Below are 27753 nucleotides of genomic sequence, written 5' to 3' on the forward strand. Positions count from 1 at the left end.
TTTAGAAGACTTCTATAAAGTATCTTTAATGCCTTGGTTCATGTCATTTTAAAAACAGTCATTTTCAAGAAGAAAATCAATACATTTGTTGTATTGACTTTGCTTTCCCATTCCTATTCCCATCTTTGCTAATGGTTTGGCATCCACAGTATGTACAGTCTGATGCCTGGGAAGATATATTGAAAATTAATCCCAAGTTTCCAACTTGCTAATTATAGTGCACAATTAGTGTGGACTTCCCCCACCATCCCCCTACTTCAGTATAATAAAAAAAAAGAAAGTCTCTTCTGTGAAAGCTCCCCAAAATGCCAAAGATGTCATTAGCAAAGTGTTTCTCTAATCTGTATGTATGGCCTGTCTGTCTTTAAAAATTGATATGCAGTCATGCAGATGATGGAAGAAAGTCACTGGAAGAGGGCAGCTACCATAATCTAGAGAGCTGTATAACCTATCCCCATTCAATGGGAATCTTTATTATACCACTGTCCTTGGTCTTTCCTGAGGAAAAGATCTTCATCACATCCTAGTAAGATTTCTGCAGGTAGGTATAAATGAGAAGAATTTTTGCTCATATTTCTCATGACCCAAGCTGCATTTACTCACCTTTATTAAATGAAGAATCTCTGCAACTGAGCTCGGTAAAGTGTCATTTAACCAGAAATCTTATCTTCATCAAATGCTTTGAGTTCTTCTAAATAATTGGATTGGGTCTATTTTTGACAAGGCCACACACAAGAGTCCTTTTAAAGGAAGATTCCATATGATCTCAGCTAGGTAAGTGGATTCTCAGAACACATCCCCATCTCTTAAAACAGACAAGAAAATGGGCATGACAAAATCCATGTTACACAATATGCTGTATATACAAATTGAAAGACTGCATCTCAGTTTTTCCCATTACTCAGTTTAACAAGATTCAGTAAAACATGGAAGCAAAGCACCAATAGCCATCTTTCCCCAAGTCCTTGAAGAACGTCTCAGCATCTCCTACCGGTCTTCAGGTCTCTAAAGTTTCTTCATTTGCCCCACAAGTGTCTACAACACAGATTAAACAACTTGTCACTGGGAAAGCACGGACTTTGGAGTTGGCTATCCACTTGTCTGTTTCAGTATTATATTCAAGAATGTGCCCTAATCGACCAACACCCTGAAAACCAGCCAGGACATAGACTATAGATCCCACAGCAGCACACTTCACTGTTACACCTTTCCATGGCATTGGAGACACCATCTTCCATTCATTCATCTTGATATCGTAATATTCTACATTATCAAGGCCACCTACAAAGCAATGAAATAGATAACTGCTTATTACATTATACCGTGCGGAGTGAACTAGAGCATACAAATGCTTCATTAAACTTAGTCTTTATTTTCAAGGTTTAGATTAAAACATAAATCTTAGAGTAAAAAAAAAAACTTGAAAAAAGGCCACAGGTTTCTAAACTAGTGGTTTATCCTTTTATAAATACAGAAACAGAAAAGTAAAAAAGAGAATGAAAGCAAGATGTGTTGTAACAAATTTCACATTATATGCTTTCTAGAGATTCTAATGTTACTTCATGAACAGAAGAACTAACAACGCCGAATTTCTTACGGATTTGTGGCTAGTGACTAAAACTCAGGAATCCACCTGAAACTTCCCTATAGTGAGGGCATTTTATTCTAGAGGGGTCACCAGTACCTTTACCTAAATTGCTCATTTACAGATAGGGGATGTCTCTCTTCATTATGATATTAAAATCATTGAAGTTTAAAAGCCTAAGACCCTTTGAAAAGGGCCAAGGGAATCAAAAGTTAGTAGAGTAGATTTTGTGACTAAGATTTGCTTCTTTAGGAAATAGGCTAGTAATTACACTTTACAATATCTACAAGCATCCTGTTATTTAACAATTGTAATATGAGTCACAGAGTTTTCACTTCCAGTCCTGATTTATTAGATCTGAGAGATTAAGAAACTTCTATGTAATGTTAAAAGGTACAAATATTTCACCCCAGACATAACTCTTCCCCATTATATTAAAATAAGAACAATTAACCAGTCAGGCTACAGAATATGAACAGCAACATAATACTTTAACTTATTTGTTCAATAGTACAAACTTCTAAAATGAGCATTCAGTGAATACACTAACATTTTACAAATTGGCAGCTCCAGCTATAACCAATTGATAAAATGTTTGTGCAAAAAATGCATCTACTGATATTTTTCCATTAGAAATCAGTCATGCTGGAATAGTTTTAGTAGCTAATTAAAACACAAGCTATATTCTAAAATAGCATTAATCTGAAATCAAATATTCCAATTACCATAAATAGTGATTAATAAACCTCATAGCTGAGAATTTTCCACTTTGAAAAGCACTTCAGAAAACCTACGTAATTAAAATTCAATTCTCCTGGGAAATAAATTATTATTCTAGTTTTAAAGACAATAAGATAGGCAGATGATAAATGACCTGCCCATGTAAGTCATATTTCAAAACTAGGGCAGTCAAAAAAGTTCTCACGTTTTCACCACTTTAGAATAGCTGACTAGTTTTAAGTCTTTAGGCTGAAGTTCCTAAAATACTGGCTACATCTTTACCTGTCTCTCAAAAGAATGTTAAACTCTCTCAAAATATATAATGAATAACTAAAAAAAAATTATCTTTTCTCAGATGACTGGTTTAGCCATATTAACTACTGCAGAACTGGGCTACAGTATGGGTGCGTATCTGAATTTGACAGTACTGTCATTAGTAAAAGAGTTTGAAAAATAAGATGCAGTGAAGTAGGGAGTTGAAAGAAGGCAGGCAACAATGATATGACAACAGGACATGTTTTATGGTATTGCTCAAAGTTTTTCAGCTGAACAGAGTAAAATGAACTCTTTGCAGAAGAAGAAAGGCCCCCATGAAGCCTTGTGTGACCAGCTAGAGAATTAATAGAATTAAAGTACCTAAGCCATTTTGTCCACCCACAGCAAATATTTTGTCCTTTACGAACACCAGCCCATGATTCTTCCTGGCTTCAATCATTGGACACAGCTCAGTCCACCTGGGGAAAAAGAAAACCAAACAAAACAGGAAAACTCACTATTTAGTTCCTAGAAAATAGGTATAAAATATGTAAATAAAACCTAGCATTAAGAAAATGAAATACAGAAGAAAGCTGCTTAAGAAAAACTGCCTTTTAAGTAAAACTACAAATAACTGATTTATTACTGTTTAACTCAGGAAAATTCCTTACCACATACAATTCTTATTCATCTATACTTCAGTTATTTACAGAGCGAGCAAAGCCCCAAGTAACCAAAAATAATCAGAATTGATTCAATACTTACGTTTCGGTGGCTGGGTCATAAACTTCACAGGAATTTAGGACTCTTCCAGAAACATTGTTTCCCAAGCTTCCTCCGCATACATAAATGAGACCATTCGCCTCTACCATTCCATGGCTGCATCGCTGAGTCAGCATGCTGGGCTTTGTGTGCCAGCTTTCTGTTCTTGTGTCATAGCATTCAAATAAATACAGTGCAGAATTTCCTTAAAAAAATAGAAACCCACCAAAGTGGCATTAATTTTTATGGTTGTCTTTCAAGAGAAGAGTCTAACAGTAATTATCAAATTGATGCTTTATTTGTTAGTTGAAAAGGGAAAGCTGCTTTCCCACCTCCAAAAGCAGAACTAATCAATTTGAAACTTGGGACTATTCAGAAAGTACATACGTATAATTCTTTTGACTCTTTTGTTCCAAAATGTGCAAGTAAGTTTATAAAATTGCCATTTGTGTTTAAAAACAAAAACAAATGATGAGGATATTCTTTTATTTTTAGGGGGGGAATAAACACTGTACAGAGATGTATATAAATTACCGATCATATTGTCATCTCTTCATGCTACTCTCACTACTTGGAAATATATTGAACTTTCAGATGTGAAGATGAAACCAGCTTTGTAAACTTAGTACAGATTCACAGGAATCTTTTTTTCTCTAAGCAATGTGACTTGCCCAATTCCCAGAATACTTGTTGCCTTTGGAATTAGATAGCTTGATTATATCATAACATACTGCTAAATTATTAGCAACCATAAGACAGCTACTCCTCACCATTTTACTTTCTTCCTGGGGACTGGCAGATACTTATTTTCTGGAAGTGCAAGGTCTGTGTACTCCTCCCTCAAGGGCCAATAAAACTATTACTGGAATCAAAAGCATTTTTTCTAATGAAGATAGATGGGAGCTTGAAGACTTGTACTCATGTAACTAGCTGAACCATAGCCAAAGCAGAGAAGGCTGGATACAACTTTCTCAGAAGAGAACCAGGATCCTTCTCCTCTTTGTTTCAATAGATACATTCACCCAGAACAATTAAAGGTGCCTTTTCCTGTGCCTCTTTTTCCTTGGCTTTCTACTTCTAAAAATTGTGTCACACTAGCAGCACTCACTACCAGCTGCGGATTTGAACCCTCAAAACAGTGCTACGTTTCCAGACCCAAAATACAGGAGCAGACTTCTATAAACTGTGTGTTTGTTTACTCCTACCATGTAATTCTCAATATCACGAAGAACTGTATAGAGTGGGACACATTTTTTCCTTGATGTAAATACACATCCTTATTGCTTTGAAGTTGCAGAAATTCTCATCCATGGGAAATACAGCAGAACTGTCTTTAATGTCTTTTTTTAAAAAAGGTAAAAGCTTCCATTTTCAGTATAAACTTAAATATTTTTCCTGCACCTAAATATAGTGGAAGAATTTAGTATGTTTAGCTTTCAAACTCTGCTAGCTATTGCAAATAAAACAGTACTCCCATCAATTCAAAACGGGGAAACGAGCCCTGTTTTCTGTAATGGACTGGCACAGTAATTTGTTTTCCAAACTCTTCAATCAATGCAAAAAGCATGCAATTTTTAGATTTCTCTACAGCTTAACACACTGCAGCATTTTCTCCAATTAATGGTTTCACATAATTGCCTGCTCCAAATTAGAAAATACTAGATTCAGGATAGACAGACTTTTCCAAATAAGCAGTGTTCACTGAATTCCAAAGAAGAAAAAAGTACAGGCAAAATAAACTCCGTTATTAATTTTCAGCTTTTACTATTCTGTGTTGAATAATATTTATGGAGAGCAAAGTGAAACTGTGCAGTAATGTGAGGGTAGACTTAAAAGAAAACTCCTAAATTAAAATTTCCATTACAGTTGTATTAACTAATTACAATGTATTAGAAAATAAACTATACAAAGTTTGTAACATACTCCCTCATGAACTGACATGTGGGAAACTAGGAAGATTTACAAGGTTTTGTGGTGTTCCAAGTTTCCCAATGCAGCCTTAGTTAAGCCTATTTCAAGTAATGGGAAAGGTGCTATTTCACATTTATCACACTAGGTGGTGGCTAGGAACTGGCTAATCTGCTGCTACAGTAGACCTCTTGAAATACTTTAGAAGTCAGATAACATTACCTAAATGTCACAACTTCCCATTAACTGACTTATCAATTTAAGCTGAGATTATGACCTTTTTTTCCCTCTGCTCACCTCCCTCTGCAGCAAGGCAGAACTCAAAAAGATCTAAAAAACTTCTCCCTGGCTCTAGGGTTTGTGTTTTTTTTTTTGTTTTGGTGTTTTGTTTGTGTGGGGTTTTTTTTTTGGTTTGTGGGTTTTGGTGTGGTGTTTTTTGTTTTTGTTTTTTCTTTTTCCCCAGAATACAGCTTTTTTTAAAGCTCTATATTTTTTATGGATATAGTATACCTACATTCCAACTTTTGGTTTGCTGACGATGTATCGGATTTAAAAAAAAAAAGTGTTAAAAATGTTGCTGTAACACCCCCAATGGTCTTTTTTTTTTACTATGATGAGTAATAACATCTAAAGAAAGTAGTATTCCTCCATTTACTGAAGCAAACCAACAGAATAACAAACTAACAGAAGACAACTTCTGTCATTTGACACAAGTTGGATAAATTCCTTTACAGGCCAAGGTATGATTTCACCACCAAAAGCAGTAGTTTCAAAAGCCTTTTTCCACCCTTTTTTTTTCCTTAAAAAAACCTCATTAGGCCCAACATATGTTGTATACAAGGAATGCCATTGCTAAATGCAGCTATTCTGGCCATGCATCGCAGAAAATTTTAAACCACACTGAGTTCTGTGGATTTATAGAAGCTAGCTAAGAGCAGAGTGGGACTCCCAAAATATATTTGCTTGTCCTTAGTTAACTTTTAAGAGTTGCAGTGTACTTTATGCTCTAGTTAATGTAAATATTAATCATTTCAATCAGTGAAACCATTTTAAAAACACAACAAATAGATTGTTGGATTGTGGGGAGGATAAAATCCTAAATATGAGAAAGTAAACTCATTAGGCTAACATGGCAACGTGCAGTTTCTTTTCAAGAGAGTCATGCAAAAACCAGAAAAATTTCCAGGTATGTTTGTTTGTGCTTTTTTTTTTTTTGGTTTGTTTTAAAGATTTTTAGTGTCTTACCCACTTCTGAACCACCAGATGTATAAATTTTGCCCTCAGCAGCACAGGCTGCAAGGCTATCTCGAGGTGTTGGAGGTCCTAGCTTGGAATACCAGCTATCCTTCACCACATTGTAGCAGTCCATTCGCTTTATAGGGAAGAGCTGGGAACCACCCAAAATATAAACTACGTTGTCCCAGAAGACACAAGCTGCATCCCTGCGCTTTTCAAAGGGACATCGGATGTCTGTCCAGCTGTAATCCTGCATTACAAAGAACAGGTAATGTCTAATAGATTATAACACTTACCTGCACAGCGAGTGTTTTTCAAACAGAGCTTTTCATAGAGATTTAGATATGGTCAGTTTTAAAGTTCCTTTTCAAAACAAACATGAATACTGTTTATTGAAGAATACTCCTCAGGCGTACTCTTGAAAAATTCTCTTAGACACAGACATAGTTAGCTGCAATGAACCATGACATTATGAATTTCTATTTCCTCATTCCCTGTGTGCACCCAGTACAGCTTCCCTGAAAAACAGATATTTTTTTTTCCAACAGAATTGACCTCCTACTGCTATCATGTCAGAAACAATGCATATGATCAATAAAGTAGGATTGCATTTTCTTTTATAGGAATGGAAAAAGACATCTTACATATAGTAACAGATTCTTTCTAAAAAAATAAAATACAGAATGTACCAAACAAAGGCGATGGAAAAAGGAGAAGATAATATCCAAATTGACAAGCAACTCAGTTAAAAAGCTCTGATACATACTTTATTACCATGACAACTAGAAGCTTATTTACAGAATTTACAAAACACAAATGATCTATAGCTATCCACAATTGATAGCATGAGAAATAGGGTAATGCTCCATCACAAATACTGGCAGTCATGTTGCCTAGAAACTGATTTTGCATGGATTGGCAAAATCAGTGAGTATCAAATATGGGCAGTAACACTACCCAAAGCCTTAAAAACACCAAACTCAGCAACTGATGGCAGACCATCAGGATAGCATACAGCACAAGAAACACTTCTTGAGTAACAGCATCTCACATATTCCATGAGCATAGCTTGTATCCTATACTGAACAGGAAAGTATGGGACCTTAACTGTTATCTGTGCCACCTCGGGATGGTCTAGCTCAACCTGCTGAATGACCTTCATTGTAATGGTTCACACAAGACGTTACATCATTACATTTTCTTAGCAAGGACATACTTCAAACACCTTGGTCAATGAGGAAGAACAGCGACTCCTACATGGGGGTTCAAAGAAAGAGAGGCAGAGCATGTTATAGTCCAAAACATCTTACAATCTTTTCTTGTAGCATCCCCCATATCAAGAAGAGCTGGCAGGTGCATGTGGCCCTTTATGGTGAGAAACAGGTCCTGGGGCATCCTAGAAAGGAAAGCCATACTACAGCATGGCAAAATAAATAGCTGCATAAATCTTAAGAAAATGTCTTAGTGCATTGTGCAAGATCAACATATTTTCTAGCTCAAACTTCTGGCACTTCTACAAAAAATCCTGTTTTCCTTTACTGTTATAAAGGGCTGTGATCTGACCCACTTTTATGGCTTCAGTTCATAGCTACCATTTCATCCACACCTTTATCAAATGAAAAGCCGTAACCTGAGCATACTCAGCAGTATCCTCCTCTTTCAGCAGGAGGCAGTTTAGGTCATTCTCTTGTAATGTTCTTCAGTGTTAGTCTGCACCGCATAGAACTGATTGCAATTTATGCATTTTATGCATTTAAGAATTATGCAGAAGAGTTGCTTTATGCCACAGTCAAGATCCACACAGCCTTGGGCAATGGCAAGCCCTTTTGGGGGGCTGGGTAGGGAAAGAAAAACCAAGTAAGGTATATGGTGACACCTTCCCTGCTGATCTTTGTTTTCAACAAATTGTGATGCAGGACACCAGAGGAAGAAGCAGTATCTTTGTATTTAATAGTTTTTGAACAGCTTTTTTCTCTTTCATGAATTTATTTAATCACTTATTAAAACTATCTGAATTCCTAGCAGCCACAAGACCCTGTGACAAGCATGGCCCATGTAATTATAAGCCATGTAAAAAAGTGCCTCCTTTTGTTTAAGACTTTTCCCTTGTTTTCAGTTGATACCTCCTCTTCCAAGTGTGTCAGGGAAAACAGCAGATGTGCCTAATACGAACAATCTCCCCACTAACAGCTTATTGACTACAGCTCTATCTCCTCATAAAAGGTATGCTGGTTCCCTTAATCATTAAGAAATAGTGTTGCCAGGCATCTGTTACTTGTTACTTGCCATTGCTGAATTTTGCACTGTTAAAAAGTTAAAAATTCCAGCCATTTCTGGTACTAGAGACGGCAATTTCGAAAGAATATTGCTGCCTTAAAATCCCATAAAGTCATGTATAAATTTTTATCAAGAATTCATAAAACAAAACAAGAAGTATTTTATTCCCAACTTGGGCAAAAAAAAAAGCTTTTTTAAAATATTCTGTGGAAAATTCAACCAGAAAATGCTTCCCACCACCGTTAATAGGACATCTAGGATTTCTAGTAGTATTCTGAAAACAAACATCTCTACTCAAAATGGTGCCAGATTGCTCCACAAGTTTTATGCCCATCTGCATCTGTCCTGTTGCATCATTTTGCTCTCTTGATGAAGTACATGCATCAATAGAAATATCAGTTACAGTGCAAGAGACAACAAATATAGACTTAAAGTAATACTGCTAACAGTTTCAACAAATAACACACAGTACCCAATCCATTCTTATTTAAAGAACCCTTTTTGACAACAAGGAAATGAAAATCAACATTAGAGACTAATTTTGCGTGCAAAGCAATCCGTGAAAATTAAATTTTTTGTCACTAGTTTTATAGTGTTAGAATTATTGAAATTTGTATCACTTACAAATGAGAAAATATTTTCAGGAAAAACATAACCTTTGTTTTGAACTGTTTCTTTAGCTGACACATAAGAATTTAATTAAATTATTGAATTTAATTAAAATCAAGAGTGAAGGACTAGGTCACTATTCAACCAGTTCAACAGACAACAAACAAAATTTCAGTTCTTTCCCAAGGTCCTAACCTTGCAGAAGTACATACTCAACCTGAATTATCTGCTCTGTGACACTCCCATCATCTTTTGATGAGACTAATTAAAGTGACTTAAACGTGATATAGTCTTTGCAGCATTGGAGCCTTACATCCCACACTTACTTTGCATGCACATGATGCTAATTCAATAGGGGTTCTGGATTCTTGGTTTGTTGCACTTGAGAAGCTACTGTCACAGTTAATTAAAGATCAAACTCAGATACTCAAGCAAAACATCCAGAAAGGGACCTTTAAATAGCTTAGAGTTGGAAATGAAGTAAGTAAAAAGCTATTCAAACAAGACATGACAGGCTAGCTAAGAATACCCAAGAAAGCATATATGTACTAGGAAAACATTCAAGGAAGACATGCTTGTTAGAATCAAGATCTCCAATTACCCACTTTTTTCCTTTTCCTTCCCTGCCCCCCCCCCTTTCCCCGCCCATTAATCCACATGCAAGGCCATAAAGCTTGATCAAGAGGCAGTTCTGCAAAATTTCTTCCAAACTCAATTCTTTTTTGGTATTATGCTTGGACAAATAGTGTATGAAAAAAATAAGCTATTTTATCCTATGCTTTATGTAGACTTACATAGATATGACTTTTTGTCCACAAAACAGATTTCTTTCTAATATTATAATTTAGGTCTGACTGAAGATCACCTAACTACATACTACCTAACTAATTTTCCTTTTAGTTCTAAGTCTGCCTGTCACTCGCACTCACCATGCACTGAGATTATTATTTTTCAAACAAGATTAGGTTTTCAGAAAATACATGGTGACAACTGGGGGGGTGATGTTTATATTAGTTTATGAAGAGTGATGAAGCAACAACCCCCATCTTTTGAGTTCTGACACCATTGACATTAGGCACTTACGGAATTTAACCTATCAGTTAGGTTGGTAAAGAGACCACATGCATGCTATGCTGATAATACCATTGCCAATTAATGACTGGGACAGTAACTCTCAAAGTTAGTTGCCATCCTGCCTAAAATTAGCTTTGTTCCGACATAAGTAACTGGAGATTAGGAGAAAGAAACTTTGATCTGATTTCCTTCTAATAAAAGAAAGGTCAGAGCATACTGGGTGAATTACAACTTGTTAAAATGCCAAAACCAAGTAACTGTTTGATGAATGCCCTGATCAAAGGCTTCCCTGACTCAGACCTTGGAAAGGAAAGAATTATCTGCTCTGTTTCCCTCACCTCCTCACCCCCAGTTGGAGTACTACTTATCTTGCTTGAGTATGTGTATGAAGGAAAAAGGTGGTCATTATTTAGGAATTTGGAATTCCCAATAAAAATACATATTAAATGTCTCTCAAACTAAGTCAGCAAAGCTGGTAGGTTTTTTTTCCCCAGAGTTGAGTGGTGCTCAAAGAAGGTGGCTTCAATTTTATCTTACATAAGGGAATGTGAATGATGAGTTCAAAACACATCCCAAGGGCTCATTCATTCTGAATTAGATTTGACAGGGCTCACATTGACTATAAAGTTCACACAGATAGCACACGAAATTGTTTGAAATTATAACAAGCATTTAATATGCTGAGTAAGAACAACCAGAATTTCTGCAACAAAATATTACATGTATGTGATCTCATAACTTAGAGAGCCCTGATGTTTATGTAGCAACTTTTTTTCGTATTACTGCATGTGCTTGCGTGGCAAAACAGAGTATGGATAATCCTTCTGCATGCAGCTGATGTTTCTAGACCATCTAGTCTGCATAGCTGAAATATACACCATTCCTGTGGCTTGTTTTTATTCAGGAAACATGGAAACAAATTTCAGGCAAAGCTCGCTTGCTCTAAATTGGCCATCTCTAAGTTTTTTTGTTGTAGAAACTCACTCACTCTTTTCCACTTACGTAATACTTGGCTCCCAATTCTTCTCCTTATATACTCTTAAGAACAAACAAAATTGTGAACCATTGGGATTTAGAAGTGGTTACATATTTATTATAAATGCACTGAAAAACCACTTTGCACTCTAAAACTGGGTTCTACGCTAACATACAAGCCAATAATTTAACTTGTGCTAAAAAGAAATTGCTTCAAGTTATTCTCTGAACACATACATGCATGCACATGCATACATACTTTCGTATATTCCTAATCAATTGCTTGATCTTTTGGTGACCTTTTATTTATTTCCAGCTGTGGGATGCACATACCAATCAATTCTCAACTCAGATGGATTTATCAGAACTCCATATCTAATACTGCCATTAAACAAACACATAATCATTCTATTGAAAATGAAATATTACATCTAGGTACACAGATTTGAAAATACCTAATTAACCATACTCCTCCAACTGTATACCCAAGAGGCAGGGAATACATCCTTCCTAACACTGTTTTGTAGATCATTATGTCTTAGTTAATATCATCAGCAAATAAAACACATAAGATTACAAACAGTGAATCTTAATGCATTCTGAGGTAACGATTACCTTTGGATTAAAATATCTGCAGGACTGGGGCTGTGAGCCTCCAAACAAAGCAATGCGATAATCATGTTTTTTTCTTCTTGGTCGTGTACCTTCCACTAACTCTTCTCTGTCTTCTGGGGAAAGTAGATGGTATCGCATCCCACCTGGAAGGAAGACAACAACTGTTGCAGATCCAGTGTAGCTCATACATGGAAAGGGATGTTTCAGAGGCAAGGATGGTGGGGAGAGAGAAGGGAGGGAAAAGAGGGAAAACAAGTTTCTACGTTATACCTATACAGCTTTGATTTAAACGGGAAGAATGCACAGCAGCACATGAGGATGGGAGCATACATCCAGATTTACACCCCATTTCAACTTGCTTGCTCCATGTGAAAACCAGACGTGGATATGGACTCACATTATATACCAATTTATCTATCAGCTCATTTAGCCAATATTAACAAGCAACTAAGTTTGTTGCATTGAAACAGGCAAAAGGAAGCAAACCCAAAGAAAAGGAATAGCAGAACTGGGAGCTAAACAGTACAATACTAACATTAGAGGAAGGGACTTGAATGCAGTGAGGAATCAACAATGCCTGTCTCCTCACCCTCCAATTTCTGATTAATAAGGCAGGCATCCCCAGCATATTGTACCTCAAGAAAACTTCTCAATTTTGTTCTTAGCTTGACAATGCAAAATATTACTTAAAATTGGTATAAGAAAATAAGCATTCTCCTAAGAAACATTCCAAAGAACACAAAAATATTAGTGACATTACAAGCCACTAAAACCAGGCAAACAAAAATCCTTATTTCTTAAACAATGCACCCAACTCCATGTCACACAAGAATTATGACTGAGATTTTGATGGTCAGCAAATACTTACCAACATAGAGATTAATTTGGATCTTGTTCATTGACTGAAGGAAAACAGTTGCATACCATTTTTTAGATCTACACTAAAATGAAGCCCACTAGTTAACCACTACCGAAACGAAAAAATTTCCTTCCAGAATATTTATCAACATCTAGGCTTTTCTTTCTTACATGATAAAATTTCACAAATAGTGTCTAAAAACAAAAGTGAAGCTTGTTCCCTATCTTATCTGCACCTTGAGAATGAAACTGTCTGTAGGCTCAATGGTCAGTATATATTAGAGTTGAAAATAGCGCAACATATGCTTAACATTCTCATTTGCTTAGGGAAGCTTTGTAATGTTCAAAATTTTGACACAAAATATTTCTTTTATTAAAGCACATATAAACATGAACAATATTGAAGTTACTAGCCTGTCCCAAAGGCACACTAACACTTCCAATTACCCTAATGACTCATTGACAAAATCTCCATTCCATTACTCATCATGGAGTTTATGTCATTTGCTAGGAGAAAAGAAATGAAAGTCACACTCTGTTACATAAGCTGGGTTTTATTTATGTGATAATCTGCTAATCCAACTCCAACTAAGTGCAGCATCCTAGAGGGAACATAGTCAGATGAATTTAATGTGAAAATTATCAGAGCATTTTAAAGCAAACAATTTTCAAAAATTCCACAGCATTTTTTTAATTATACAGAACATTAGAGATTTCAGCTAGAGGTCAACTTACTGATCACCATTTTAAGGCATTCTGGGTTATCCTGAATAAGTGGTTCAGCCTGAACTGTTTTACTTAAGAAGTTCTTTGATATAAGAGGAAATCGGACTTTAGCAAGAATATCAACCATGTACGGCTGGCGATTTGGCTCATCATACTTCAGCCATCTCACTGCTGCATCATAAACCTTAAACAAGAGAAGGAAAGAAAAGGATAAGCTACATCACCACACGGTAAGACAAATAATGAAAGCTTAATGCTCCAAATTGATTCTTCTGCCTGTTGGAGGTTAACTTATACTAACAGTTTAATATGTGGGGATCCATCACCATCTTCCAAAAAAAAAAAAAAAAACCAAAACCCACAACAAAACAACCAAACACCAAAAAAGACAGTGCTCAGACATGAAGTAAAATAAATGCACAAACACAGAATAAAACCCATCTACAAACTTTAAAAAGAAAAAAACCCACTACTGCTATTTAGCCTTTTTTTTTTCCTGCAAATGGGAAGCATGAATCTGCAATTCACATTAATGTGGGTAACCCCTGTACCAGGTTAAGACTAATATGCTTCGAGTTCCATGTCACAAACACTGGTAATACTTCACCAGAAATGCTGAAATAGCTTCCACTCGATATAGTCTCCTGAGCTGACAAACTGCTTCTGTTACCAAATCAATGTGTTGGGGATCCAAATACATTGCTATTGTTGTGTCTTAGGGGACCATTTAAATTAAAGTTTTTAGCTGCAGACTGCCGTAAATTTACCATTCAGAGAGCCTCCTCTCTATCTCCTCTTTACAGGAAAAGATAATGGGTTTTCTTAGGGGGCAGGGAGGACAGAACAGGGAAGGTAACCAACAAATCTGCTCTCTTTATGATTGTCCACTGGGTCAGGAAGCAGTGAAATGAAAATCCAGTATTACCTGTGTACTAAGATACTTCAGTGCTGCTCTCAGACATAGCAAGCTTATCTACTATGCTGCCACTTCAGAGTCAGCACTAGCTTCGTTACAAGTGATAGCACAGTCAATACCTACTCCTGTAGCTGAAACTGATCACAGTGATCCGCAGTGAGTGACTGAGATATAATGTGGAAAGACATTTAATGGTAGAATTAGAGTTATTCAGAAGGACTGCTAAACCACCTCAGCTACAATCCTGCAAAATGACCAGAGAGCAAGGGAGAGTAAAGAAATAAGACAATATTTAAGGCTCAATTTCATCAGCTAAGGAAATTCAACAGAATGACTGGGACAGGAACATCATATCCTTTCATCAACAGAAACATTACTTGCATACAGGAAAAAATAGGACAGCTAGTAATTAAAGCTACCTTCCTTTTTTCCTAAATGTAAATATGCTTTGCACCAACACAAAAGTTAGAGTATAATGTCAACTTCCTAGCAGTACTCCTGAGAAATAAGATTCCTTTAGTATCACTGGCAAACTTCTGCCATTTCATACTGCACACTGCCACTTTCCTAAAGGAATTTTAATGATGCCATGCTGCCGACACAAGATTTCTACCACTGCTGTCAAGTTAAAGCATGCCATCCTACCTTACCAACATAACTTCAAGAATGTAAATTTCAAAGTGTCATTTTGGCTGCAAGCTAAACAACACTTCCAGCTTTGAGAATGTTACCCTGTGACCTGAACTTTTCCCAGCACATAGCAAGAATGTTGAACTGTGACATAACTCATGTATACTTTTAACTAGCCAACTATCATATTCTAGTCACCTGATATTATCCCCCACCCTTAGTAATTCTTATTTTCATTGAAGCTTTTTACTGCAAGAGGTACATTGAAGAAAATGCATTAATTCTATGAAAGCTAAACTTCAGAGTCAGGAAAACATCCATTTCTATCTAAGTGGATACACATACCATCTTGACTATGAGATCCCTCTGTTGCACTTCAAAGTTACAAGTCAACTCATGATGACATACCCAAACTTAAATTACCTAGTTCAAGCACCAGAACAGCATAGCTAGAAAGGCAAGATTTCAGTATGGCTTCACTGGATTTGGCTGAGAAGCTACAAGAAGTACCTAGCAGCTATAACCATCCTGCAATCACCTCTTTGGGCTGCAGTGCAGACACACCTATACTCTTCCTATTTTCCTGCAGTAGGAAGAAAATGCTGGCAAACAAGCATTCAGGGCTGTGCTATAAGCTGAATCAAGCCTTCCAAATGGCATAGCTGTGAATGTAATTTTTACCACAGGTTACAACTTGCAATTGAGTGAAACTCCAGGCTCCTTTCAGCCACCTAAACTTGTTTGCGTTCACTCCCTAAATAAGGAGGGCCTTCCATCAATCCATCACAGTCAATGCATCTAGCTTTCAGTGTTTTGTTCACCTTGTTTCCAAGTCCCTCAGTTCCCCAAGCTTAACTTGTGTATGCATATGTTTCCATCAGAAGCAACTCCTCTCTGAAATGGGCTGAGACCATACTCAGGTAGAGACATGCAGCCATTAAGGTGCAGTTTGCTTACCACTTTGAAGTAGTTCACTTTCACTGATAGCACGTGAACCAGCATAGCCAGGGCGGTTGACCCAGCTGGCCAATGGGGTATTCTATATCATGTCACATCATGCTCAGTATAAAAACTATGGGGGGGCCCTCTCTCGGTCGGGACATGCGGTCAGCGGGTGGTGAGCAGTTGCATTGTGCATCACCTGCTCTGTATATTCTGTTATTGCTGTTATCATTGTTATTATTACTGTTCTACTTCATTTTATTTCCATTATTAAACTGTTTTTATCTCAACCCGCGAGTTTTCCTACTTGTGCCCTCCCGATTCTCTCCCCCATCCTACCGGAGGCGGAGAGTGAGCAAGTGGCTGCGTGGTGTTTAGTTGCTGGCTGGGGTCAAACCACGACATACATCAAACTTAATTCAGCTCACATACTATGGAATCAGAAGCCCTATCTCGATAAAGGAAACTGTTTTGCTTACTCCCTTTATGACTTCTTTCCTCCTAGTTTGCTGAAACAACACATATAACCACCACACTTGAAATGTGGACATTCATTAATATTTGGTTTTGACCAAGTTAGGATGCACCTTTTATTCTGCAATTTAGCAAGCATTATATGCATCATATACTGTAGGAACATCAGAAGTGAGATACTTTAAACTAGTTCTTGATTAAAAAAAGATAGTGAAGTTCAATGCTCTTAGCTGGTATGAAACAGGGATCTCACCTGGTCTTCTGCCCTCACTGTCAACGTATCTTGGTTCAAGAGATGTGTCACACGCTTAACATCAAGCTGAAGAAACTCATCTGTTTTGTAAACTTCAGTGAAATGCTGATGGATAAAGTCATCTGCAGTGGCTTTCAGTTCTGGACAGTCTAGGCATTCTGCTAACACACTTATACCTAATGAAGGAAAAATTAAGACAAAAATCTTTCCAAACTTGAACTGCAATTACCTTTAATACATTAAAATAGAATAAAATTACCATAATTTCAGTGATACTTGCAAGCCCAGTTTAATATTTATTACATGATCTTTTTTCTTTTTCTTTAAAACACATGCTGTCATAACTCATCGGCAAGTCCAGAGAAACTAAGATAAGCACAAGCTTCTGATCCCTATCAAACTTAACTGGAGAGTCAGACCTGCAGCACTCGCTGTATTAACTATCTCCCCAGCACTATTTCCTCACTGTTTCTTTCCCCATTACAAAGCAGATACAGTACCTTAACCAGGTCTGAGCCATATCACAGTAACAAAGTCTAACCAGAACAGCTTGAGAAACTGGATCCAAGTTTTATGACCTCCCCAACCCGCTCGTGCAGCAGTCACCAACCAAGCCCAATTTCCTTCAAGAGTCACAGTGAACTGGAACTTTTCTATAAAGGTAGCACAGTCAGCTGCAGACCAACACAAAAAAGTGAAGTTGATGCTGTTGCAAGGGCAGAAGGTTGGCATAAAAGGTATAAATAGCAACTGCTACTGACAAGCACCATTTCCAACTTTCCCATTACAAGCCAGGTAAGCACAGAGTTTTTCAGCAGCAACTTTTGCTCATCATGCTACAGTTCTCCTCCTCCTCCTGTGGAGGAGATGGCAAGTGGGGCAGAAGCAACTCACCAACCCATGGGCTGCAACTAGCCTGAGCTGCTCTAAGTAGCAAAATGCAAACTAGAAAGATAAAATCCGAGTGTATGACCTCTTGACAAAACTTCAAGAGATTCAAAATAAGCCATGGTTTCTTTCAAATACACTTTTTTTACATGAACTATGGACATGCCTATGAGTCTGCACAGAATACATTTCAACTTGTAAACAATGCCTTGAGCAAAAAATGATTTAATCTTTATCTCCTTTTTTACTACAAGTTAGCAACAAAGTATGCAAGCGTTAGAGACCATAATTAATTTTCTAGTTAACAAAAACCAGAGGAGGGAATATGCCTCAAAGCAAGCATAAGTGGCATTTTCCTTAGAAGGTAATGTCTTTCTTCCAGCAGTTGTTTCAGAGCCACAGAAGTGTCAATTGAATCATTATAATTCAGATACTCTGCAAAACATTTCTATTGGTATTATAAACATCTACAGCATGATTGAGATGTTACTAGGAGAATTACATGATACATGTCAGTAAGAAGCCCTATAAACAAGTTTATCTTTAATCTCTGATTAAATAAAATGCACCAAATCTTAAGCATGAAAAATCATTTAGTTCTACTTGTTGTTTACCTTTTCTGTAACACCGAGTTCACATTAGAGCTATAGAACATATTAAATATCAAACCTGCCCAGATGACATTCATGGATTTCAGTCAAAATGAAGAGCAATTAAAAACAAAGGTAACCTAAACTTATCCTGTTCATACTTTTAGAAGATATGCTAGTTTTGTTAAAATTACAACTCTGCCAAATTCTGTCTCCAAGTACAGTAACAAAAACTGAAAGCTCCACCTTACTAGACAGCCGAGGTTCTCTAACAAACAAGAAGCTCCAGGGTGCTGCCAAGCTGGGATGAGACCTAGCACAGTCAGTGGACCCTGACACTGGTGAAGACAACTGCCAGATTGTTTTGTCCACGGCAAGGGACGACAGTTCAGATTCAGAGCAAAATTATTTTTACATGCCTGGATTTAGCCAAATATTACTGTCTTTTAGACAATACTGTTTTTCAGGAACAGCAAAGTTAAAAAATAAACAGTAAATTTAGGTCTGCATTTCTCTTACCAAGACAATTGGAAGCATCGACTTGTTCTTTTAAGAAGTCCACACACATTTTTTTCACAGGTTCAATTTGATATTGGTTTGCTGCATCTAGTAAAGACTGGACATTATTGCTGTTAACGGAGATTCTGCAAAACAGAAGGTGTAAAATTAGCATCACTAAAATTACCTACTTTGTTGTAGTAGAAAAGCAACTTACACCAATTCACATAAATGGCAAAATTATTTCCCCGCTATTCGCCCAAGAATCTTTCACATACAGTCTGAAGGCACAACCTCCCTTCATGATCTTTCCAAATTGCTTTCATTTGCTCGACTTTACTGAGGAAGGGCAAAGAGTAAACAGTCCTGGATTCTGAAGAACAAGCCTTTAAAACAGGCCCTCTGCAGTACCATGCAATTGCTTTGACTTGTGTGAGTAGCCAGTTTCATAAAACAGAAGAAGAACAGAACCTTTCTTCTGACAGACTCCTACTCTCAAAGAGGCATCAGCAAAATCTCTCTAAACTCATTGTCAAGACTGCTCTGGCTGATTTGCCCAGAGTGCACAAGCAGAACAACCAGTTTGGCACTGCTTCAAGAGAAGGTACAGAGCCCACAGACAAGGGCTTGGGCACCAGGGGAGGCAACCATATGGCTGGGGTGCTGACACTGACTGTCTCTCACCACTGACAGAGCATACAAGGTTCCTCTCAAAGAAAGGACAAAGCCTTCCTAAGGAGAGTTAATCCCATTAGCACAAAGATGAAAGGCCTGCCATCCATCGGTCATGAGAGCCGATTAAGTAGTTTTAAGTGTTTACAATCCTAGTCATCTGCACAAACTCTATTAAAAAAAAACCCAAAACAAAAACTACAACAACAACAAAAAAACCCCAAACATATGGACAACCTCAGATAGGAGGGAAATGCTGTTCACAGAACAGTTATCCACCCTGCCTGTTTTGAGATGAAGGTATAACTCCTGGAAATGGTTCTGTGCAATAGCTACCATGGTCATGAAGAGAAACCCTGCTGATATCAATAAGGGGCTGAATTTCAGAACAATGGGAAATGTAATTTGACTCCAACACTGAATTCAAAAGCTTGAAGTGCTTTGAATTGCTTTCTGGAGACAACTACTACTCTCTTTAGTCTGTAGGGCTTCTTACTGATTAAATAAAAAGGAAAAGGGAAGGATAGAAGGTCTAGTCACATCAGGCTCTAAACAAAGTAAAGAATTGTAATGGTAACAAAACTGATGAATCATAAAAGCATTATTTTAAGATTTTATCATTTACAATAGGCAGGCCTCCTAGAAATAAGTGTCAGCTTTAAATAACAAACCTACCTTGCAGTATAAGCAAACTCCACGAGCTGTTCAATAATGTCAGGTTCTGCATCTTTTAGCTCCACTTCAAAGGACTTTGATTCAAGCATATTTGCTGCAAAAAGATTAAAAGACAAACTACATCAATAAGCCGCTCTAATTATTTTATGTTTTGCAAACAGTAGAAAATTAAGTGATTATACGAAGTGGGAACCTGCTAAAAACTGCACACAGTTGATTGCTGTTTTCCCAGGATTACTAATGCAAGTCAGGAAAGAAAGGAGGCAGTGGGACAAACAAGATAACTGGTGTGTGCGCATGTTTGGATTATGTAAATTATGATAATTGTATTAAATAGAAAAGGTCATAGATGCTGTTGACTCGAGTGCAGACTGCCAAGGTAGCATTACCAAAAACAGGAAGCACATGCTGCACTGTCAAAAGCTATTTCCACATTCAAGCTGATAACAATAGAGACAGCTCCAAGCTCCCCACATCCAGACAGAGCACTGTAAGTTTGGCCACAGATGGTTACAAGCTGACCATTGGAAGGCACAGTTATTTTACTTCTGCTCGACTTTAATGTGTGTTTTATAGCATAGTAATTTTACAATTCATGGGTAAGGCATACAAAAGTAAGATAGATACTACATAACTGAATTTGTAAAGATAGCATAAATGGAAGAATATTTACACTTCTGAAAGCCCATTTTATATGTGGAAGTGCCTAATGGTGGGAAGCAACGGGGCAGACAAATTCTGTCATGGGAGTAAAAACTCCCAATTTTCAGGTTAAAGGAGGGAGACCAACTCTAACACAATGTATGGACCCCAATTAATAAGAGAGCTTACATATGAAGTAACACTCCATCAAGAGAGAAAGGGAAATTGAGGGGAAGGGTGAACAGAGATGAATGGAAGAAGGACACAAAATGACGAGATCTTCACTTATACTCATCCCTGAAATTAATCACTTTCATAAAATAAACAGCTTGTCAGCCACAAGTCTAACAGGATATCACCACAAAAGCTTATAATCAATCAATTTTGAAAAGACTTACTAGTAAACATCAAGTTAAAAAAATGACTGGCTGAAGCAAGCACAACACGGTGAGCTGGGATCTTTCTTTCTTGAACCATAAGAATGACATCACATAGAGTTTTCTAAATCAGGGGAAAAAGCAGACACAAAAAACCGCAAAGATCAGCATTTTTTAAAATCTTTCAACAATATTTCTTTAAAAACAGCTTATGGAAGTTCATTGCTTTTCTTAATCCACACAACTCAAGAATATTATGTAATAAGAAGATTTTCTGAAAGTCAAAGTTAAGTTCAGTAACCTGGAGAACTAGCAAAGTTCAGTTTACTCACGAATTAGTATCTTAAGGATGGTCGCAAATAACGTATGAACTCTGATTAAAGTTTTTCCTGTAGCATTTATATCAGCCTCCAATAACATAGGCTATGCAGCATTTAGCAGGGGCTGCATTTACATTACACCCTTTTCATCCATCAGTGTCTCTCTTCTCTACTCAGCTGAGTTGATTTTCAAAACAAACTCATAGGAACCTCATATCTGAAGACTGCCATCATATTGCCCAACCGGAGGTAAAGTGATGAACAAGTTCAAAGCATTCAATGAAACATTTTTAAGAAAATGTATCCCCAAAATACCACTTCTATGGAAGGGTTTGACTGGTCACACCTGATGAGCAACTAACTTCCAGATAAAAAAAAAAATTATTTCTCATTTGTTCGCTGTTTGTATGTAAGCAGTTAGTTTCTCCCCTACATGTGAACTGTCATGCACTAGAAGGACAAAGGAAAGTGACAGTACTTATAAAAGTTGTCAGGAGACATGAGAAGATATAGTACGGGATTGGGGTAAAAGCATATAATTTGAATAGATTCTCAAATTGTATCCTTTCTAAGAACATACTCGCTAAAATAAATGCACACCATACTACAGTTAATTATAACATCCTCTTTATTAATAAAGTAAAACTGAGCAGCACTGCTTCCTATAAACAGGAATTAATTTTCAACTACTACCTTAAGTTCATGGAACTACTTTCAGAAACACCTACCTTCACCCATCCCAATACTAACCCCAGAAAAGAGCATTTCTACTGTGGGAAGTATATACTTGCTTAGAACAGCGTGAGAATGTTTTCCACATACAAACAATATTATCTAGGGCACACCTAACAAGGCTGATAATCCATATACGCAGCCCCTTCAAATAAGCCTATTTTTTAGTTTCTTGAAGGAAAGGACACTCAGAAGCACACGTTGGACAAAACATAAATAATTTTTTTTTTTAAAAATGGTTTAATTAGAAGTTAGATGGGGGGTGACATACAACTTCCTTTGTACATCTGTAGCTTTAAACCATTTAAGATTGAAACAACAACAAAAAGATACCATTCAAGAAAAGTTTCAGAGGAAATCCTTTAAAGCTGAAATTCCTAGCACATCTGGTTCAAAACAAGCATCAGAAATTAGCAGTACAAGATACCATAAAATCCTGTGGCCAAGCTTTGCTAAGACTTGCAACTGTTGCTTGAACTCCATGCTGAATTTTTAAGATACATTTAGTGCCTCAGCTCAGCATTTGAAGCACCTCAGATATTCTAAGGCCTCTCTGGGTGCAGGAAGAAGTATTTGTCAACCAAAACAGACCATCATTTTCATTTCTTTCCCTGGGACGTTTCTGGGTGTGACTGTTCCATTTTAACTAATGCTCTTCTGAGGATTCTTGTACTTCTTTCTAGAAGGACCCATTGGTGTCACTCCGTCGCCTCAATGAGGCAAGAGATGACTGGCATTACATCAACCAAAGGACACACCCAAGCGTAAGCTTGCATTAGGGTGCTTCATCTTCCAAATAACAGGTTCAGCAACACCTTGCAACTCTGTCCCAGCTTCATTCTCCATTACTTCACTCTTGGCTGACCTCCACTCAGCTGCAAAGTTGCAACAAAGGATTTATGCACATGCTGTCAAATAGCTCTGTAAAACCCACAAAGACATGGGCCATCTCATGTTGGAGATGAGCAAGTCGTCCTCCATGCACTAAACATTCTTGCCCCCAACATCATACCAGTACTAAGTGCAGGTATGTCCATAGTTTACTCTAAACTCCCATACTTATGGAGGCTGTCTCTAGATCCCAGCTTACACAAAAAGCAGCCTCTTTAAAATTACCTATAGTTTCCAACTGGCCCATCTTCCTACAGCATGAAACTAATGCATTTAAATAGCTAGTGCACCACATGCACGTTGCTATTTCCATCACAGAAAATTTTTAAGTCCTATCATATTTAGGTTTTATAACCACAGCATAGTCCTTCACTTATCAAAATACAAGAAGAAATTGCTGCCTAAGTCCTCTTAAACTTTAGTGCAACTACTCAGCTGAACTAGTACATTTTCCTCTGGCTCCTGCTGACTTCCTAATCATCCTACATAATCACACCTTCCCCTGCCCCTCCAGGAATAGTTAACCTCCTCTTACAAACAACACCTAAAGAAGCATGAGTGTCATGAATTATGCAAGAATTTCTGGAGTGGTCAGCACTGGGTGGGATATGCAAAGCCACCATCAGAAGTCAGATCAGAAGTTTCCAAGAAACTCTGATAGCAGGCAAAATTCAGAGTTGCACCTCCCCTGGCATAACAGATTTTGAAATTTGAATGGGAAGTACACACAAATTTCACAGCACTTAATCCTGATCCTCTCTCTCCCTGTTTAGAGTAACTCGTAACTAGATGAGAGTTGGCACTCTACTATACCGAAAGATGAGGCACTTACACAGAACAACGTGGTGCCACATACTGGAGTAGTGACATGGTAAAGCATTATGATTTCCCTGTGCTAGGGGCTGTACATACAGCTGAGTCAGGGCAATATTTCCTCTGTATACTTACAAAGCATAACAGCATCTGGCATCCCCTTGTCAACAAGGACAGAGGTATGATATAAACAGTCATAAGCTGAGTTATAACTCAGCTACACCGTGGAATATGTTTACCCAATTAGAACAGAAACAAAGCCCACACTGAAAAAGTAGATCATAGGCTTTAAGTCTCAATTCCTTTACCTGAAGTCATTGAAACCAATTTGGTTTTTCATACATAGGAGCATCATTGCATGAAATGGCTTATGCAGACAACACAACTGACTGTGTGTTAGTGAGAAAAGAACAGGGCTGAAGTGCTGGAGAAAAGCAGAATTAACACTCTGATATCACTTGCTAGGCCAGGACCTAGACTGCTGATGAACACATCACTAAAAGCTGGACTGAGCCTTTGGCAAGACTAACACTGGGAAAAAAGCAGCTAAACCCTAGAAGATACAACACATGACTGTGCCAAGTATGAAGCCCCCAGGTGTTCTTGAACAGCTGGCTTCAGAGTCAGCTTTAATTCTGGCTCCACATCATTGTTTTTAAGTGACCCATAGTACCACAATCAAGCCAGCTCCTCCTCCAAGGAGAAAGGTATGCAAGGAGTTACACAGATCATCCTTCTGCTCTTGTACCAGAAGTCTGAGCTTTTTAAGGGGGGGAAAAAAAAAAATTAAAAAATCATCATTTCTTTCAGTTTGGACAGCTCAACTGAAATCCACTTGTGTAATTATGATTTTGGTTACCACTCTTGCTCTATTGGTAAACAGAAGAGTCACCTTTAATAATCATTGGACTATTGATCTAGGAATCTGATCTGCCAAAAAGGTCAGAATTTGTAAAGATGCGGCCACCAGCACCCTATACTACCATTGGCTTCCTATGAGATGGCCAGACGTATTTGGTATGAAGCACAAGAAGAAATGCTACCTGCGAAAACGAACCATGGTTCCAGTCATCCCTCTCCTCCCGCTGCAGCTTTGCTATACTGATACTGTTCACGGGGGTACACAGTCAGTTTGTTCAGAGAAGAGTTCCTGGTCAAAATTCAGCATCAACATCTTTTTACTCCCCTCAGGTTTCTGTTTGAAAAGGGCTGTGTGAATACTCCAACTGGAAAAACTCAGCAATCAATTGCAGTTTAACTTCTGACTTAACTATAGGACAGAACTACCATCGGCAAGATATTATTAGGTAATGAAGCAGATCCACCGCGTCTTCTGCCTTCAGCACCAGCAATACGCCGTCGCAAGTACAATCTGAACTTCTTCTGCCGGCACACGGCAGGGTTTCGGGAATTACCTTTCACACCAGCCAAGGCCTGCCGGAGAGGCTCAGGCACTCCGGCTTGCCTCGCCGGTACCGTCCTCCCAAGGACGCACCGCACCCAAATTCCACAGGCAGAAAACCCCAAGCAAACCTTCACCAGGGAGGCGGGCTCCGTCTGCTGGGCAGCACTGACTCCGCCGGCCGGCAGCCCCGGCGAGCGCCCTTCTGCTCGGCTCCCCGGGAGCCTTACACGGCGGCGGAGCCAGGCGACAAGCGGCCGCCCGCGGGTCGCCGCCGCCAGCCTCTGGCCCCCCGCCGCGGCCCGCGACGGAGCCGCCGGGCGGCCCCAGGCCCCGCCGCCGCCGGACCGGGGGCGGGGGGGGAAGCCGCCACCGCCGCCGTACCTGCTTGCGCATGGTGTTCATCACCCCCATGAAGCTCGCCAGCAGCTTCGCCTCCTCGCGGGCGGCGAGCTTCTTCTCCGTCTTCTTCTTGCTGCTCTTCTCCGACCCGGGGGCGGCCATGCTCCCCCGCCCTCACCGCCGCGGACACCAGCGGCCCGCCACCCCCGCCGGGGCACATGCGCCGCCGAGGCGACGCCCGCCAGCTACCGGGCGGCGACTACCGGCTCCTGACGCTCGCCGCCGAGGAGCGCGCGGGCAGGCAGGGCCCCCGCCGCCGACACCAGAGCGACGCCCGCCGCGGCGGAAGCGGCCTTGGCGCGGGGGGCGGGCCGACGCGCGCTGACGCCATCAGCCGGCGCGCGGCCCCCACGCGGGGTAAACAAAGAGCGGAGGGGCTTGGGCGCGTCACGTGGCGGGCGGAGGGGCGCGCGTGCGCAGTGCTCGGTCCGAGGCGGGCGGGGCCCTGCGCGGCCGTGGCGGGGGTCTCTCGGGGAGCCCCGGGCCCTGCGAGTGGGCCCGGGCCTGGGGAGAGACTGGGGGTGTTGAAGCTGCCCTGCCCGGGGGGCTGACGGGGTGTTGGCGGTCCTGTGTGTGAGCAAGGGGCGAAAAGTCACTGCGCGCAGGTGGAGGCCCTGTCAGCTTCCGCCTGAAGGACCCCGGCCTCCGCCGGCAAGGTGGAAGCCAGTCTCGGGCTCGCGTGGACTGAGGAGGGAAACAAACGTGAACCAGAGGCAACGGCTTCCCTGTCCTGGAGGCTGCATCCGCCCCTCTTCAGAAATAATGCATCGGCCAAAATATTTGGTGCCTCGATCCCCGTTTTTTGAGTAGGGTTGTGTCAGCCAAAGCTGCGTTTTAGTGTGAATTTTCTGTTTGCGCGTTTGTATGATGATTCCAGTTTTAATTCCACAGATAACAAGGTGTTGAACAGATTAATACTGTGACTTGAAGGGAGAGAGATTTGTGCATGGATAAAGTGAGGCTTTGTTAATTAAAGGAATGAGCCATTTTGTTCCTGATATCATATACCTTATGGTAAACAGTAATAAGATGCACTTTGTACTCTGTTTGATATTCCGTGGTTCTGCCATCTAATAATTACTCTTATATGGAAGTAGTAAGAATTTTAATATGTTTATCCTTTATTTCATTGAAAAAAAACCACACTGACACAGCTATCACTTGATTTTCCAGATTTTATTCTATAACAGTAAAAATGAGAAATCTGCACCTCTCTTGCCACAGTAATAGCCTATTACCGCAGATCTTAGTACAGCTATCTTAGTGACAAATTGAGAAAACTGGGAATGTACATCTGGCCGATTTCAGATTTCACAGTGTAAAGAATTTTCCTGTAGAGTTTTAATTTCAGATCGAAAGCAATCATAAGATGTCTGCTTTCTGCGTGGGATACGCAAAGACAGCTATGTTAGGCCCCTGAGTGCACTCCCCTGTTCTGGGAGGTTAGTCGGCTGAGTTAAGGAGTTCGGCTTGCGGAGTCCAAGGTCGGCTCCTTTGCTGATAAGAGCTGTGGTGAGGAAAGCTAAAAGCGAGGGCCTGCCCCTCCTTTCCCTTGAGAGCTGCTTTTAAGCAGAGAATTTACTGCTGGCTCCTGTTGCACTGATAGACACCACACTGATAGAGCACTTCAGTACACTGATACCCCTCCTGCGTTACCTTCCCTTGTACTGCGCTGTCCCTGGGGTGGGCAGGGTTACTTGGCCTAATGATTAGCATTAGTATATAGCATTAGTCATACAGCGTAGTAGCATTAGTAGCATAGTCCTATAGCGTTAGTCATAGCATTAGAGGAGATGCCCAGGGAGGCGCCTGTAACGCAGGCAGGCAGCTAACATGATGTCCGTATCCAGATCAAGCTCAAATGAGGGCTCAGCCGTACCCAAATCCTGCAAGCAGCTTCAGTGGGATTTCAGACTGAGGGTAACCTGTGATGCAGGGAACCTCTGTACTCTGTAAGGGGCAACATACCACAATGCCAGTTTCTCTCATGAAGTTTTCACTGCTTCAGGCCACAGTACGAGGTGAACAGCTTGTGA

The 27753-nt window shown here is 39.4% G+C and overlaps 1 protein-coding gene across 3 annotated transcripts; it reads right to left on the bottom strand.

The window, feature by feature from the left end:
• Nucleotides 1-26117, bottom strand: KLHL7 (kelch like family member 7). 3 transcript variants are annotated; one of them, XM_075143594.1, is made up of 12 exons: nt 25700-25791; nt 24957-25108; nt 21179-21281; nt 20139-20232; nt 18813-18937; nt 16816-16991; nt 13610-13784; nt 12017-12159; nt 6476-6716; nt 3326-3527; nt 2942-3039; nt 1-1281 (listed from the first exon to the last, which is right to left on the bottom strand). In XM_075143594.1, the coding sequence occupies exons 3-12, from the start codon at nt 21255-21257 to the stop codon at nt 998-1000; spliced, it is 1617 nt and encodes a 538-aa protein (XP_074999695.1). In that variant the 5' UTR covers nt 21258-21281; nt 24957-25108; nt 25700-25791; the 3' UTR covers nt 1-997. The 3 variants fall into 3 exon arrangements, with proteins under 3 accessions (XP_074999695.1, XP_074999693.1, XP_074999694.1); XM_075143592.1 differs by lacking the exon at nt 24957-25108 and having other exon boundaries at nt 25700-26117; XM_075143593.1 differs by lacking the exons at nt 21179-21281; nt 24957-25108 and having other exon boundaries at nt 25700-26032.
• Between the last annotated feature and the right edge of the window lie 1636 nt (nt 26118-27753).

The sequence above is a fragment of the Calonectris borealis genome, chromosome 2, assembly GCF_964195595.1.
Source record: "Calonectris borealis chromosome 2, bCalBor7.hap1.2, whole genome shotgun sequence".
Classification (NCBI taxonomy): domain Eukaryota; kingdom Metazoa; phylum Chordata; class Aves; order Procellariiformes; family Procellariidae; genus Calonectris; species Calonectris borealis.

Bases quoted from the DNA above. Each gene is read 5' to 3' on its own strand.
- KLHL7 (XM_075143592.1), bottom strand. From the start codon at position 25,819: ATGGCCGCCCCCGGGTCGGAGAAGAGCAGCAAGAAGAAGACGGAGAAG. The intron at 3,528-6,475 runs GTAAGACACTAA...TATTTTTTTAAG, and splicing joins ATCTGGTGGTTCAGAAGTGG to GAAATTCTGCACTGTATTTA. The intron at 1,282-2,941 runs GTACTTTAATTC...ATTGCTTTGTAG, and splicing joins GGGTGGACAAAATGGCTTAG to GTGGCCTTGATAATGTAGAA.